Source organism: Xenopus laevis, chromosome 8L (genome assembly GCF_017654675.1).
Source record: "Xenopus laevis strain J_2021 chromosome 8L, Xenopus_laevis_v10.1, whole genome shotgun sequence".
NCBI classification, from domain to species: Eukaryota; Metazoa; Chordata; class Amphibia; order Anura; family Pipidae; genus Xenopus; species Xenopus laevis.
The window spans coordinates 94913625-94931468 of record NC_054385.1 but is presented as its reverse complement, the minus strand read 5'-3'; the positions used below and the strand labels follow the sequence as shown (position 1 = coordinate 94931468).

The window sequence follows — 17844 nt, the reverse complement described above, 5'->3', positions numbered from 1 at the left end:
AATTGTGTGAGTGAAGTGTAGAATCTCTACATAGGCCTTTGTAAGCAAATGACTCTTTCAGTAGGTCCCTTGTATTCTGATTTCAGGATGAAGAAAGTGAAGCTGAAATCCCGGAGCCATTGCTGGAAGTTAACGGTTGTGCAGAGATGCCTCCAACACAGTATAATGGAATCCCATTCCCTCCATCTGCTCCCCCACCTGCACCTCAAGCTAGTGATATTTTGGAAGGGATCATTAGTAGAAAGGAGACTTTGGAGAACAGAGTGATCAGCTGGTAATGTGTCCTATTATATCCCATAAGTGTCTGTTATTCATATTAACTGTTATTCAACTTTAGACTCTTATTCAATGGCTCTTGCACCACCAAATGTTCACCAGATGCATCTCTTTTTTTCCTGGAACCCTAGATTTTTCAAACTGACTAATTATTATTTTGTGTGACACATCTGTAATATAATATTGGTAGCTCTACACCAGCTAGTGAACTACTGTTCTGCTTCTGTATTGCCTTCCACAGAACTTAAAAAAGTAGCCTGTTTTCCCTATCATCATATGCCTTTTCTATATTGTTTCAGAACTATTCTTTGTGGGAAGCAGGAATAAACCACAAACTCAGTTTTAGTTCTTACATTTCATAGGCTTACTGTATACTGTATCTAGAATATTCTAAAGATTCTAAATAGTTTTATAGCACTGATGGCTGATCACTGACTGAATTAAAATTCTGTACAGAAGTAACTATATTTATACCATTGCGGATACATTTAATTTGATATTCAAGCACATATATGAGTAACCCATATAACAGTACTCAATGTTAAAATGAAAGTTCATCTATGGGATCTAAGGAATCTGTTTCTCCCTTCCCAGTGACCACATATCACCTACAAACTGAGCTTCTGACTTGGAGTTAAATCTCAGTTTTACATTTCCAGATGTTGCATTTTACGTTATATTATATTGAAATAAAATTTTGGGACATTTTACATCTCCTTATAAATTCTCTTAGGGTGGAACAGGAAATCATGGCACGAATCATCAGTGAAATGCAGCCAGTGAGGCAAGAAGCGGTCCCTGATGTCAGCCAGACAAGTACTGAAGAGAGTGGATCTGTAGCTTCAGATATCGGTATCTGCATTGGAGGCATAGGTTTCCTATTGATTGCAAATATGTTTTTTCTCTATGTTTCTCATGTGTTATTAGCCATATGGAGCAATGTCTAAGTGCTATTAAACTAAAATTAGATACCTACTGTGCTATACACAAGTCTGCAGTAAAGGAACAATGAATTTGCATTTTGAACAATTTAAATTTGTATTTTAGCAATACTTTGAGAACCATTGTTTGGAGGTTCTTTATTTTAACCCTGTTCTATTATAAATTCTCTCCAAATACTGTCATTACTCAGTGTTCCAGGCACTCTCTCCAACATTTCAAAAAACATATTTGCTCAGTACGGATCAAGGGCATATTCTTGTGTATTTTTTGTTACATATCTCATGCATAAAATGAATTATATTTCTTTTTATATTTCTTTTGCTTTTTAGTCGAAGCAGCTGGAGGGCAAGGATTCCAGTTGTTTGTTGATGCTGGAGTGCCGGTGGATTCAGATTTAATTCGCCGCTATGTTGATGAAGCACTGGCTGAGACTATTGCTATAATGTTGGGGGAGAGAGAAGCTCGAAATGCACAAAAACGTCCATTAATGGAATCTGATGTACAGGTAAAAGAAGCAACCAATAATATTTAAGACTAGACTAGAAAACTCTGTAACAGTTTTCTGTTACAGCAAAATATCCAAGGCTATATTGATCTCAAAATTTACAGCTTGTTATTATAGATATTGCTATATATATTTGTATATGTGTGTGTTGTTCTGTATAGGGGGAGGTGTGTGTTTGTGTGTGTGTGTGTATACTTGGCAGGGTTTATAGTTTATTTGGAAGGGTTGGACTTTTGTCTTCTTACCCCAAATGAACTATGTAATTATCCTGAAGGGTACGTCGAATTGCTGCATTGGTATTTCTTTTTTTTTAAAGGTAAGTTTTATTTCTCATTTTTAAACACACACAACAATTATACATACAACGAATAAGTACACTCACAGATTAAACTGTACAAGTTAGGCAGGAAGAAAATATGGCACAGGCTATCACCAAGCATAACACAATGCAGTCATTGAGCAGTTGAGATGGACACTATCAAACATTGGTGAACTTTACATCTGAAGGCTAGGTTGGGACCCTCGAGGATATGTAGGATAGCAAATCATGAAGGATTTCATAGGAGGAGATGGACTCTGCTAAGACTTGCTATAGAGGGGTCTGGTCAATGTCATTCCACAAGCCCCAAATTTTATCAAATTTTGTTGGTGTTCCCCTTCGTAGGTGGCATTGGTATTTCTAAATAAAAATTATTCTTTTTGTTGTTGCCTGGAACCTAGAATGTTATCTCCCATTTTACAGTAAGCTGTAGAGCAGCAACATTTTGCCATACACTTTAATGGAGACAGACTTGTTTGTACTACATTAAAATTTTTGTATAATTTGCCTCTAAAGCATGTGCTGCCTCAGATATTTGGAACACTATGTAGAAAATGTTTAATAGGTCTGCCATACAGTGTACATGAGAAACGAACGTAGACAATAGATTCCAGGAACTGTCTCTAATTTTAGTTGGTGTTTAAAGGAGAAGGAACGTTCTAATCATTGCGATTATATTCACTTAAATGATATTCCTGGCAGCTGCTCCTGTTAGCAGAAAAATGCACTGGCCCGGGGTTTTACTGGAGAATCACCATGGATCTTCTGCATCGTTTTTCTTTGTGCCCAAAGTACATGCATAGTAGTAGTGTAAAGCGGCTATTTTACGCATGCAGCTGCTCCAGGCAAGAGAAGAAAGAAGAAGCAGAAGAATAGGATCACTCCATGGAGCTCACACAGAGATACCCTAGGCTGGTGCAGTTTTCTGCTAACAGGAGCAACAGCCTGGGGAATCTCTGTGTGAGCACCATGGAGCGATCCACTGCTTCTAACAGGAACACCAGCCTGGGGTATGTTTTAAGTGAATAAAATCACTGAGGGTATCTAGCATTAGCAATATTATTGTAGTCTTGTAAAGCATTCATTTGACTGAATTTAATGGCTGGAAAGAGGCAGTACTAATAACAGGTCCCTTTAATGCTTACAAAAACAACGGTCTTCTTTTCTGTTTCAGATCCCTGTAGAAATTCCTTTAGTTTCCACTCCGGAGTGTACCCCACCTGCATCTCCTCTCCCTCCTGTGAGGGAACATTCCACAGTAAAAACCCCAGAACTTTCCCCACAAACTTCTGTGGCTGAACCCATATTTGAAGATCAGGCAGGTGAGTGACTGTTATAAATATGGACTACCATAAATGCATCTAGCATAGGATTCTTATTGTGCCCAAGCCTGAATTGTGTGAATCCGGCCCTGATTGTGCCTGAATTGTTTAATGCAGTGCTGTACAACTAGCAGCCTAGGAGCTGGCCTCCCATTGAGTGCCCCCCCCCATTAAAGTTTGGCTACTGTGATGGCTTATTTTGGAGATGAGCCTGGTGGAGGTTTGTTCTGGAGGTTTATTAGCATTTGTTGATAGGGGTCCCTAAAGTATTGCTGGATTTGCTGTGCTGTCCACAGAGGTGGAGGCAACATATGAATATAAAGGTGAACTAAAGTCTAAAATAGAATAATGCTAGAAATGCTGTATTTTGTATACAAAACATAAGCATGAACTTACTGCACCAGAAGCCCAATTAAACAAATGATTTATGTTTTCAAAGTTGGCCGCAGGGGGCTGTCATGTTATAACTTTTTTAAATGTATTTGCAAGACCAAGACCATGCATATGTAGTCTGGGCTTCAGTTGGAAGGTTAAGCTTACGGATCGTCATAAATTAGCAAAACAGCACATGCCAAATAATATCTGCCATAGAAGCTGATAAATAATCAGAATATGCAGACTGCACTGGGTCTGTGAATACAAATCTCGACACAGTTGCCGGCTGCTTTATAGAGAAACAAACAAAGCTGCTCGAGGTCAGGGAAGTAAGGTCGGGGGCTCCCCCCTGCCGTTTGAAAGTATGATTGTTTCAATGCAGAGCAGTTAGGGACCATCTGAAGTTTCCTATCTGCAGCTGTCATAGCAAGTAAAATGAAGGGGGAGTTTAACTGCATACAGTCAGCTTTATTATAAAAACGGTACACATTTTTAATTATTTTTCATTAAAGAAAGTAAAAATGTGATTTCATTTTGTTTGCCTTTACATCCCCTTTAAGGGTATGTCTTAATATGACTTAAGGAAGATTTTTCACATATAAGTGATGGCTGATACCCCTGCAGTGAACACCATTTATGTGGATAAGGTCTTAAAAGTTCTTGTGATAACATAGGTGTAGTTTATAGTGGATGTGGTTTAAAACCGTGAGTGGTCAACACTGGCTTCCATTATCGGCCCTCCATCACATAGGCCAGAAACATTTTGTCCCTCAGTACCACAGAAGTTAGACAGCACTAGTATATCTCTAGTATATTGTTAGTTGGCCTAGGTTCTTATTTGTAAAGACTCTTACCTGTCAAGCTGTTTGTACACAGTGGAAAATAATCAGTTTTCTTGTCTGTGAGCCTTTATCAGAGGTGTCTGGCCAGTTGACCCATCCGTCACTATGCAGTTGGATTGAAAGGTGTTACTAAGAATGAGAACTGCTACTGCTGATGACTTTCCTTGGTTGACCTGAAGGGAACAGGGATCTGACGTCGCAAGCATCTCCAAAGATCAGATTGATCTACAAGCAGTTTTTTTGACTAACTAAAGTTAATTCTACTAAAAAACACTGAACTGTATGAATTGAAACTGAGCCAGGAAACAAGCTGCTGTTAGTAGGCTCTGTAGGTCTCATATTTTGGAAATATGTTTTTCTTATTGTCATGACTTCGTTAAAAGCTCATAAGGGATATAACTAACTATAATACATTTAAAATAAAATAATAGGTAGACCATGTTTTTGTGTAACAATCTATTGTGAAACAAGCTATTGTGCTTTATTTGCAGCTCCTGAGATGCCAACAAGTCCTGTAGCCACTCCTGTTATTACCCCAGTGGCCTCTCCTCCCAGAGTGGCTACCCCAACACCTCTCATATCAGAAGAACCTGATGACAGCCCTGGTCTACCTGGTCCTTGGGGCACTATGGATTTGCCTTTAGAAGAAGAAAACCCTCATTCTTTGGAGGAATCTCTATATAAAGATGTAGTGTAAGTAGTACTGCAGTTCCCCCCATATTAGAAACATCGCTCCTTCTAGTTTAATACTTTATATTTTTTAGGTTATTATTTTTCCTTTTATCAATAACAAAAGTAAGACAATTATGGTTCCATAGTCAGTTTAAATGATTTTGGTATATTACACATAAAAATATGGTATGTAGGTGCATAAAGTAGGCGCCTTGATATTCCTACGCAATCCATTGGGTTCAGGTGTGACTCACATGCCCATCGGCAGTTGGCGTGGTGGATTAGAGTGTCTACAGCCATGCTACCCTGGTACCCCGGGACTGAGGACTGTTCGGTAGCCACTAGCCTAATGCTTTATATTTAGTGACATTTGTGTGTTTTTTTTATATGACAGTGTGTTGACAGTAGCTAAAGATGAAGAGCCAGAGAGCCTGATCTCTGCAGCTTCATCTGAACCTGAAAAATCCTCAGTTTCCATTCCACCTGAACTCAGATCTCCATCACCTGCTCCAACTCCAAGCTCTGCCCCCTCAACAGAGGAGAGCACTCTGACTGTCACCGCCACTGACTCAGACACAACCGACAGGCCCATCTCAGAGGGAGAGGTGGTGTACAGTTATGAACAAATAGCTGCAGCACAAGGTACTTTTTAGTTCTCTTACCTATAATCATGATGTCTGTTTAAAGGGGACCTATTACACAGGCATGTGTAATAAATGTCCTTTTCAAATTAAACATGAAACCAAAATAGACATAGAGTAGGGGCAGACATTAGGCAGTCCCAGATTTGTTGAAAGGCCACCAAGGCCTAGGGCAGCAGGATTTTAGGGGGGCGGCATGCTGCCCAACCACATTGGTTCAGAAACACTGGGGATGAGCGGAAAATATAGTAGGTTTTAAAAAATTTCCTTTGTGCCAATCACCAGTGCCCCAGACCTGATGATGAAAATTTGCATATGTGCCCAAATAAAGGGACGGGAGGTGGCGAATGGCAGCAGGCCTAGGGGCACCTGCTACGTAAATCCATTCTGCATTTACTAAAAGCCACTGCACTCCTCTTATTCCCCCTCCCTCCTCACCATATTATTTTGTAGCCTGAGAATGCACATGGGCATCAAGCTCCCCATTCTGGCGCTTAAACAAGATTTTGGGTGAAACAAAGCTTGCCTTAATGACAGTGTCTGCAAAATGGCTGCTGCCTGCTTGCTCTGATTATGAGTTCCAAGACTGAAGGCCACAAAGATTTAAATAAACTTTACTTATACCATTTCAATTATTTTGCTTGACAAATACAGTAGAAAAGAATGTGTATTTCTTAGGGTGTCAGGTTCCCCATTTGTCCTTTGTCTTTGTTTAATTGCATTATATGTCTCAATACATCATATCATCAGGCTGTTAGTAACCTCAACTCCCAGTATGCACAACCATCTGTTAAGAGAAAAATTATACAGGAAGGTTTCCAAAAGTCTAATTTGAGCTCAGATTCCACGTCTGACTTCAGTTGGCGTGCACCTTTCCATCTTTTTTTCTAATAGCAGTACATCGTTCTATTTCTGTTTGACTAGATAGACTAGATTGAGTTAACTTTTAGGGGCCCATTTATTAAACCTCAAATGTATCTGGTTGGGGTTTTTAAAGGGAAAACTCAGATATTGTGGGAATTTTTATAGATTTATTATACCCCAAAACTGCTAAACATTAGAATCCAAAAATACTCCATCTCAAACATACGGAGGTCATGAAGAAGTCAATGGAAGATGTCCCCAACGTTATTTCTTGACCCCTGACCTGCGCTGGATAATCCGATAAAGCCTGGGTTTTCATCCGATAATCCATAAAGTCGAGTTTTCACAGCAAAAATTAGATAAAGTCGAGTTCTTGGAGCGTCAAACGTACTATACGTGTTGACGCTCAGTTTTGTTGCTCCAATTATTGATAAACGAGTTAAATTCTTGGAAGAGAGTTTGATCAACTTTGTTTTCATAAAAATATGAGATTAATTTGAGTTTTATTAAATCAGCCCCTTAGTATGATGTAGAGAGTGATATTCTGAAACAATTTGCAATTGGTTTTCATTTTTTATAATTTGCGATTTTTGAGTTATTTAGCTTTTTATTCATTAGTTCTCCAACATGAAATTTCTAAATCTGGTGGCTACCCTAGCAACCATGCATATAAAGAGGAGAGGAACTGAATAGAAAGTAGCAATAACAATATATTTCTAGCCTTAGACATTCAGTTTTTAGATGGGGTTAGTTGTTAATTCATTAAAGAAAAACTATACCCCCAAAATGAATACTTAAGCAACAGATAGTTTATATCATATTAAGTGGCATATTAATGAATCTTACCAAACTGGAATATATATTTAAGTAAATATTGCCCTTTTACATCTCTTGCCTTGAGCCACCATTTTGTGATGGTCTGTGTGCTGCCTCAGAGATCACCTGACCAGAAATACTACAACTCTAACTGTAACAGGAAGAAGTGTGGAAGCAAAAGACACAACTCTGTCTGTTAATTGGCTCGTGAACTAAGAAGTATAGTTTTTTTGAGTTGTTTGTGTGCACCGTAAATCGTTTGATCCCAGGGGTCGGCCCTTATTTTTTAAAATGGCAATTTTCTATTTATGATTACCCAATGGCACATACTGCTAGAAAAGTATATTATTATGAAAATGGTTTGTTTACATGAAGCAGGGTTTAACATATAAGCTGTGTTAAACAATATCTTTTTATAGAAACCTGCATTTTTTGGGGGGTATAGTTTTCCCTTTAAGAACTATTAGTAACTACTTCTGGGCCTCTCCAATAGCTGCAAGGTCTGCGGCTCGCCACTTTCCACCTCTCAGCCGAGGAGGTTGAAAAACAGGTCATCACTCCTTACATGAACCCTCAAAATGATTAGTTTAGCAAATGAACTTTGCATGCATCTGTTTTGAGTGGGCAAAACAGAAAAAAACAAGCTGTTTATTGACCCTCACTGTTGTAAATGACCAAAGTATAACTAGACCTATACCTCCACGCAGTGATCTTAGCAACTGGCATGCACATCAATCAGTCAGATCTTTTCAGTTTTTGATTCATCTTTGATGGCGGCTTTAATTGATGTGAATTGTTTAGCCCACAAAACCCGTGGGAGAATAGTGTCATATGAATATTTCCCTTAATACTTTCCCCACCAGTTCTTTATTAACTGATGTATCATTGTTTGTATTTATTTCTAGTCGTGGCTGAAAGTGGAGTGATTGATCAAAATCTTACAGAAAGTTTATCCAGCACTCTAAGAGATGCGCATGACATGGTAGGAAAGCAGCATTTCCGCAAAAATTCAGCATGCGCAAGTTTATAACCACTGAATGGATACTGTTTTGACACATTTAAATTGTTTTATAACAAGTGCACCAACTTGTAGGTATTAGTATATAAGCATAGCATGAAAACAAGTTTATCCTATAAAATTATGTAAATAGCTAGTATGTACGCATTCTGCAAAATAAACAATATTTTTAGTTCGACTCTGTGAATAAATATTGTGCGTTCCCCTTTAAAGTGTTATTAGAGTGATTAATTAGATTTGTCCTTTTGTGCAGAATTTCTCATACACATATGTATATAGTCTATAGAAAGCAATAAAGTGAAACTTAACAGAATGCTAAAAAGCAACGTTTTCTATTTCGGATCCAACTTAAAGCGATCCTGTCATGGGAAAAAAACATTTTTTCAAAATGAATCAGTTAATAGTGCTGCTCCAGCAGAATTCTGCACTGAAATCCATTTCTCAAAAGAGCAAACAGATTTTTTTATATTGAATTTTGAAATCTGACATGGGGCTAGACATATTGTCAATCTCCCAGCTGCCCCAAGTCATGTGATTTGTGCTCTTATAAACTTCAATCACTCTTTACTGCTGTACTGCAAGTTGGAGAGATATCACCCCCCCCTTCCCCCCCCAGCAGCCAAACAAAAGAACAATGGGAAGGTAACCAGATAGCAGCTCCCTAACACAAGATAACAGCTGCCTGGTAGATCTAAGAACAACACTCAGTAGTAAAAACCCATGTCTCACTGAGACACATTCAGTTACATTGAGAAGGAAAAACAGCAGCCTGCCAGAAAGCATTTCTCTCCTGAAGTGCAGGCACAAGTCACATGACCAGGGGCAGATGTGAAATTAACAAAATGTCTAGCCTCATGTCAGATTTCAAAATTAAATATATAAAAAAATCTGTTTGCTCTTTTGAGAAATGGATTTCAGTGCAGAATTCTGCTGGAGCAGCACTATTAACTGATTCATTTTGAAAAAAATTTTTTTCCCATGATAGTATCCCTTTAAAATGCACTCGTCAGGAAGGTGATAGTATAAAACAGAGTTATATTCCTAGTGCTAGTGTAAAACAATGGCTGTGGAATATGATCAGTTGGGAGGAGATTTCTCTACCTATATCCCAAGTTGACAGCCATTTTGCAATGATATATTTGGAATAATATAGAAGGATGTCTGAAATATGTGGTTTAGTGAACTGCAGGAAAGTTTACAATTTATTTGGCAAGATGTCTGATTAAAAAAAAAAAAGGAACAATTCTGCTTTTTTGCTACAGGAATATGATCCCCCAAGTGAAGGGCAGGTGATTTATGGGCCCAGAAGTGGAGCACATCGTGATCCTGTTCTGTCACTCTTAGCCAAATTCAATCAAGATCTGGTTGCACCACTTGACGTTTATTACCCCCCAGAGGTGAGTCGATCTTCTTCTTAACTCTGCACTGAGTATGAATCACAGATTTATAAGCCAGTAGACGTTTTATTGAATTTTATTCTGCTTACACTATGTACAGTATATTTGTCGGTTTTTTCACATTTTCCTAGTCCTGTTCATTTAATCTCAAACCAGCCTTAATTGGGCCCTAATACATGAAAACTGGCTGTTTGGACTATGAATCTTTGTTTTTATTTCAGCCAAGTTTATTTTCTTTGCTTTTTATGGTCTACTCTCTAGTGCTCTGAGGAAGAAAACAGCATGGGGGAGATCAGCGAAGGTCAAAGGCCCCGTTTCACCAATGCAGCAGAGCAAGTCCTGGTAGGACACTCTGCCTTTATGGGTAGACCTGCTAATGTGGGTGAAATAGCTGGGCATGAGCACAGGCATCTTTCATCTCCAGGACAGTACGATAAAATACCAGGTAATTGGCCACATAAGGGGATTTGCAACTCTTGCTTCCAGTTGTCTAACAGTAGACATTCCAACCTGTTCTTAACTGTTTGGGCACTAGTGACTATCCATTGCTAAGCCATCTGCCAGTTACAGGGATCACATTCACATTGTCATGACATTGCTGAAAATAGCTTGTGATCTCTCATAAGCATTTCTATTTTAAAATATTTGTTTACTGATCAAGCTCTCTTTCGATTCCTTTTCCATATTTTTTCATTTATTTTCTGGACCTTGCCAAAAATACTGCTAAAGGGAAACTATACCCCTGAACATAAAACAATGTATAATATAGTTTCCTAGTAGTATGTACCATTGGATGTTTCCAAGTACTAAAGTCCACCGTCTGGGTTGCATGAAGCACTATGCAAATCCACAACACACATACAAGCTAAGTTGTGTCTTTTACTTTCACACTCCCAGAACCTGCATATTTAATATTATTTATGTATATTACAGACACGTATATGTATATTTGTAATATTTACAGACATGTATATGCCAGTTTGGCAACTTTCTTTAATAGGTCAAGTATTATGATATTAATTATCGTTTAAGCATTTGTTCCAAAGGCATAGTTTGCCTTTAAAGAAGAGCAAGCAGCTCAATACATTCCAGCACTACCATCACTTTGCTTGCAAAGGGTTCATTGCATTAGAGCACATAGATAATTGTATTTGGAAAACACTGACTGTCTTTGCTTATTTGTATTTATAAATGGGGCCTTCTATTTTCTTCTTGGCTAACAAAGTTTTCTCTAGAACATTCTCTATAAATCTTGTGTTTCCAGACTATGTCTTTAACCTTTTATTATATGTTGGATAATGTTGAGTTCAAAAACACGTCTCTAGATAGTCGATGCCTATTTTCATTTATTGACTGTTAAAAGCAGAAGTATAATATGTTTATATTTGTATTAAGGGAGTGTGTCTGATTTACAGTGTGCAGTAAGATACATGGCAGAAGTTGTGAAACGCTGCATATTTTACTATTTCAGAACTAAACCCCATGGACTCTGATAATGTGACGCGGGGCCCAATGAGCATTGGAGACCTGGAGGTGCAGCAGGTGGCTGCTAATTATCCCAATCCTGGTACCAGTGCAGAAATGCCAACAGTAGCCAGCAGCAGCTCTCAGGTATAGAATATCTCTACTACTTCTTTCCTTGCTGCTGTACACATAACTTCTCACATGTGTTTTACATTTATGCCGGTCTCGTATACAACAGAAATGTTTGGAGGCATTTCTCACATTCTTCTGCCTTTCCCTCTAACAAATATCTCCCTTGTGTGATCTGAAACCAAACACATTCTGTTTTATACTAGTTCTCTTTAAAGTACAACTTGTTCTTTTTGTACTGAGGAAATGTATTCCTTTTACAAGCAATTCTACAACAGGCAGAATTTAAAATCTTTCTATTTCCAATGGCCGTATTACCACTGCATGTCGGAGTCCTGTTATAAAATATTTTTCCATGTACTCTCCATCTATCAGCAGTCAATATGGTTATTTCCACTCAGATTTTTTTAGACAGATTTTACAGGGTACTGCATGGTTTTGTTTCAATATAATGCATAATAGGTTTATCAAGACTCCAAATATTGTTTGCACCTACTGGAGGCATCAACCAATCAGAAACTGCCAGTGAATGCATCTTTTCTTCATTACACTGCTGTACTTTGACTTTGGCCAACTTTATCAAGCTAAATTAAACAGGAATTTAGGTAGCTGTTTGCCTGACACGTGTAGGGGTTTTATTAATACGGGAATAGTGGGATACAAGGGCATTAACCTGAGGAGGTCTCAGTTGTGCTTTAATGCCTGCTCTCAGTATAATATGGCACTTTCTTCTCCACACATGGGTTAATGGCACCAAGAGATCCTCTGACAATTTGTCATCGACTTTTAGAAACTGATAACTATCTTTTATTGTGTTGAACCTTTAGCTTTTGACTCTGTCTTGTCTCAATTACTTTTCTCAGTGAAAAGTCATGAAATCAAAGGGCAGAAAATATTCATTGTGCTATTATTTTATTGGAAAAATTACCCGAAACAGTAATGGATACTGGCATATTCCTGTTGCAGTCTCATATCTAGCTCTACAGCATCCTCTTAAAGGGGACAATAAACCACCCAGACATAAAAACCTGTATAATAAAAGTCCTTTTTAAATGAAATATGACTTTTTTTTAAATTACAATATCCATACCTGTTATAAACTCGTTTAAAAATCTCAGTTGTCAACCATATATAGCCTGCCTCTCGTTTATGCCTTAGGCATAGAAGGAGGGCAGACAAATACTTTCACTATGTAGTCTGTACTTCCTAGATGTCACTGCACTCCCCATACTCACCCTTCCTCTTCACCATCTAATTGTGTATGTGTGGGCATGGGCATCAGGTGCCCTATTCTGGTGCATAAACAAGATCTTAGCATGATGCAAAGGTTGCCTTAATAACAGTGCCCACAAAATGGCGCCTGCCCGCTTGATGTGATTGGGAATTCCAAGACTAAAAGAAACAAGATTTAAATAATTTCTATAGTGTAAGTGAAGTTTATTTTGCTTGATTAACATCATAAGATAGGTTTTGTGAATATTTCTTACTGTAACAGGTCCCCTTTAAATCGGTAAGATGAGAGTCCTCTTTTGCTTTGGGAATGCTGTCAATGATGACAGGATTGATACTATTACGCTTGTGTTTTCACAGCTGTACTATAAAATATCACAGGATACAAATTACTAAGAGAAGGTGGTCACACCAATTAGGGGAGTCTGGCAAAAAAAAAAAATAGCTTACTTTTGTGCATGAGTCATCCAGATGGTTTATATACTTGTAGGATGGAAGTGGATTTCTTTTAAGCAGCAACATAGATTTCAACAGATGCTATATATAAGTCTACATACAACAAACCATGTTACAGAGTTAATTTTTTATTCCTTTAGACATATGCTGGGGGTTGTTCCTATTCAGTAACAGCTGGAAAGCCTCTGGTTAGCTGGGCTGTTTTTATTGTGAAGTCCTTATGGTCCAGAGATGTACCAGAGATACATCATCTGAGCATATTAATATGAGGTCTGTCTTTTCCAAACATTGTTTCATTCATGGAGCTTTTTGATTCTTAATGCTGAAATCATTGTTACAACAGGTTCCAGCAGTACCTCTAAAGGAGCATCAGCCGACTCATACACGCTTGATACAAGTTGGGGTTAAGAGGAGTGATGATCCACCTACAGGTAAGTGTTTGTCTGAGCCTTAGCCGCCAGTGGTTTTGGCAGGGTCTATGTTGGTATGCATGTGTCTAAATATTCTTAGACTGGTATGTAAGTGAATTCTCCTGGGAACTGTCTGTCTTGACAGAAAACGGAATGTGTATTCATGTTGCCTCCCAAGATTTCACGCTACCATCAGATGGCAGCATTGACATTAACTTGGAAGGTTTTGCTGCTAAGTGTTGAATTAATTAGAAAGTGTTCAGGGTATAATCTATGAGGCATTGTCTACGGCTACAGAAATTTCACAGAAAATATGTTTTCAGGATTTAACATTGTAATTCAAAATATTGCTAAGCAAAGTGCAATTTTTCAACACGCTCTTAGTAAATGTGTGCTAAAGAAGGCATATGTAAACGTCATGTGTGCTAAAAAGCAATGTTTTGATGGTTTATTTGTTTGTTATATTTCTTTACAACTTAAACAAAATTGTACTGTGATTTAGAGGCATGTACAGACATATACAGACCTCATTCAAACCTATTTCTTATATATATATATATATATATATACACATACATACACTGTATGTAGCTTCTTAGAGGGGAACTATCATCTTATGGAAATAAGAATATTTCTAACTATAATAAATTAGAGTCAAGTTACTATTTACTATGCCTCTCCCAGCATGTCTGTCTTCATACTTTCATCATGCTAGATCTAATAGATCTATTGGGTGGATCTCCCTTTGCCTAGATGTTTTATTAGAGCTAACACTTTTTAAATAACCAACTGTAGAGAGACATAATTGTCAATCAAAATCTGACTCCACCTCCTGCCAAGCCCGGATTTCTCGGGCGGGTGCCCGGCCATACTCCCCCCTTGCGCCGCGAGCGCAGAACGTCGCTATTGAATGGGGACGCACAGGTCCCCATGATGCAGCTGGGCTACATGCCACCCTTAATTTTTTGCCACAATTACGGGCCTGCCTCCTGCATGAAGAGAGAATGAAGAGTGAAGATTGCTGGAATACTAAAAAGTGACTTAATTATTTCAGAATAAGTACAGACATGTTTAATTGATTATATTTAGAAACTTTCTGCTTTATATTATATTACATTTTAATTTTCACAGTAGTTCCAATTTAAGTGACCCTGCAAGACAGATGTCTGCTAGTTTTACCTAGTAGATTACCTGTAAGATTGTTTTGTAGTACTTGGATTTCTGGACATAACTAGTATTTTTCATTTGTTATAAGGACCTCTTCTCCACCTTGTCTTAAAGGAACAGTAACACCAAAAAATTTAAGTGTTTTAAAGTAATGAAAATATAATGTACTGTTGTACTGCACTGGTACAACTGGTGTGTTTCAGAAACTCTACAATAGTTTATAAGTCAAGCTACTGTGTAACCATGGGGCATTCATTCTAAGCTGAAAATGGAGAAAAGGCACTGAGTACACAACAGATAACAGATAAGCTCTGTAGTATACAATGGGATTCTTCAGAATTTATCTGCTATGTACTGTGTATCCTGTGCTTGAATGGCTGCCCTTGTGGCTACACAGCAACTTTGGTAATATAGACTGTAGATGAGTTTCTGTAGCAAACACATCAGTTTTACTAGTGGAGGACAACAGTGTATTACATCGTCATTCCCTTAAAATACTTTAATTTTTTGTTGTTACTGTTCCTTTAAAGGGAATTTGCAATTGCTGTGCATCCAATTTATTTGACCTTGAAAATCTCAAAATATATCTACTTCTTTCAGAGCGAATTGGTCCTGCCATCGCTTGGCACTTGAATCCTGCTGAAAAAGCTGCATCCCTAGAAATAAATTGAGCTTGCCAGTAAAAAATTTATAAGCTCCAAAAGGAAATACTTCTTATGAAACATAATTATTTAATATCCAAAAATTGGTTGTTATAGGAGCAATATAACCATATCTACTGTTTGTAGCGTTAACAAGTATTGATTGTTTAGGGAGGTTCCCCTATTATCTAAAGCTCTGGCTCTTGTGTGCTCCCATATTACAGCAGAGTTCTCTCAGTTTCCCTAAAAATGGATGGTTACTATGGTACTATAAAAAGGGACAACTAATGATCATAACTTACACAGATGGTCATTGAACTGCCTAGCCTGGCCTGATGTTTCCAATGGGCAGCTAAAACATACTCATTCCCTGTATTAGTCACCTATCTCATTTTATATTTTTAATTTGTTGCTGTCCTCTGTTTTGGCCAGATTGTTGGGTTTAAATATACATGTTGTATGTACACTCTAATGCAAACAAGTGCACCCAGCTTACTGTAAAGCGGATACTGGTAATGGGGAACATATTGACGACAGCGAATCATATCTTGCATCCAGTTGTATAGTCAAGACTAGAGTGACTGTATTTCTGGATAAAGGTACCCATACAGTACTATAATTCCTATATATATTGCCAATATTTTTCACCGCTCTTTATGATGGAAATCTTTGCTTTACGTGAGAACAAACATTGTTAGGCTAGTGTCACACATAGCTGATTCTCTTTGCAGCTTTCAAATGGGCCCCACTGACCCCCTTCTAAAAAACAAATGCTCTGTATGGCTGCACATGTATTGTTATTGTTACTTTTTATTACTGATCCTTATATTAAGGCCCTCTCCTATTCATATTCCAGTCTCTTATTCAAAACAATGCATGGTTGCTAGGGTAATTTGGACCCTATTACCAGATTGCATAAGATGCAAATTGAATAGCTGCTGAATAAAGCGCTAAATAACTCAAAAACCTTCAATAATAAAAAATGAAAACCAATCATACTAAAAGTTATCTTAAAGGTGAACAACCCCTTTAATAAGACCTGGCGGCTTCCAATTAGCCGAGGGCTCCTTTCGAGGTGAAAGGCGGCTGTTAAAGGCGGAAGCAAGAGCTGAGACCAGGGACATTGAATGGGACATTGAAGTACTTGCTTGCTTTGCTTATGTGTGGTTTGTGACAGTTTATTTGAAGTCAGAGGAGTCTATGGAACATAACCACAAATGTCTTAATTGGCTAATCAGTCTGATAATATATGTTAGAAGCTCTAGGTTCAAAAATGTATATTTCTGACTATGGCAATTAGTGACATTTTGGGACTTTCCAAAATGTGTCCTCACTATATGAAAGTCACTCCTTGCGAATCCAGGCAGCTCTTCAAATTCTTAGAAACCATTAATTGTTTTGTTTCTATTTCCAAAGGGGATTATGAAATCCCTTGCTTTATCACTGATGTATAGCATAAAAGGCCTGAAATGCCCAATTATAGCTCAGAGTGCTCCTTACCTACTGGGAAGAAGATTATTTGATTTGACATGTGGTCATTCCAGTAGGGCTTTTTAAATCTGATGAACCTTCCCCCAAATTGGTTTGTTGGCATCTGTTCACACTTTGTTGGCAATGTCTTTAACCCTGAGCACTACACTTGGAACATGATTGATCCCTCAGGGAGTGGGCAGAAATACATTGCAGTTAATTCTTGTGTTGTCTCCTATGGTAGAGACCATATTACAGGTGTGGGACCCATTATCCAGAAAGCACCGAACTACGGAAAGGCCGTCTCCAATACTTGATCCCAACTAATCTATCTTTAATCCCTATTTGAAGCAAAACCAGCCTATTGGGTTTATTTAATGTTTACATGATTTTCTAGTAGACTAGAAGATTCAGATTATGATATAGGATAATGAGATCCGTTATCAGGAAAACCCTAGGTTCCGAGCATTCTGGATAACTGGTCAGATACCTGTATACCAGAACTTTTATTTGATAAGTGCAGACAAATCCATGTCCAAGAGGGAATTCTTGTTCTTTATGGTACACAACTCAAAAGTCAGAAACTGGGTTTGAATTCTCGCTCAAGAAATCATGGGAAGATGCATATAGATTACTCCTTTATATCCCTTTGGCCAACTTTGGATCCAAATTGCTGTCTTATTAGCAGATATACAGCCAATTTGCAGATTTTAAAAATCTTGGAAGATATTGGAAAATGGTTTCAGAGGAGTAAGACTCTGAGAGTAACTAAATAGAAGAACCAAAGGCTTGTTTGATATAGTCTAAAAGGAGCTAAAAAGTCCTCCAACTGTGCAATAAATGCAGGTAAAAAACAAGGTATTCACATTTATATTGCTACACACACAG

The 17844-nt window shown here is 37.9% G+C and overlaps 1 protein-coding gene across 3 annotated transcripts in view; it reads left to right on the top strand.

Moving 5' to 3' along the window:
• Nucleotides 1-17844, top strand: part of kiaa0586.L (KIAA0586 L homeolog) — a 117784-nt gene that overhangs the window by 43673 nt on the left and 56267 nt on the right. For all 3 annotated transcript variants that reach the window (XM_018230729.2, XM_018230728.2, XM_041573108.1), the window contains exons 20-30: nucleotides 87-274; nucleotides 1010-1128; nucleotides 1548-1723; nucleotides 3217-3364; nucleotides 5073-5274; nucleotides 5648-5895; nucleotides 8480-8556; nucleotides 9855-9989; nucleotides 10251-10434; nucleotides 11461-11600; nucleotides 13612-13699. In XM_018230729.2, coding sequence (XP_018086218.1) covers nucleotides 87-274; nucleotides 1010-1128; nucleotides 1548-1723; nucleotides 3217-3364; nucleotides 5073-5274; nucleotides 5648-5895; nucleotides 8480-8556; nucleotides 9855-9989; nucleotides 10251-10434; nucleotides 11461-11600; nucleotides 13612-13699 — 1705 coding nt within the window. The remainder of the gene's footprint in view (nucleotides 1-86; nucleotides 275-1009; nucleotides 1129-1547; nucleotides 1724-3216; nucleotides 3365-5072; nucleotides 5275-5647; nucleotides 5896-8479; nucleotides 8557-9854; nucleotides 9990-10250; nucleotides 10435-11460; nucleotides 11601-13611; nucleotides 13700-17844) is intronic.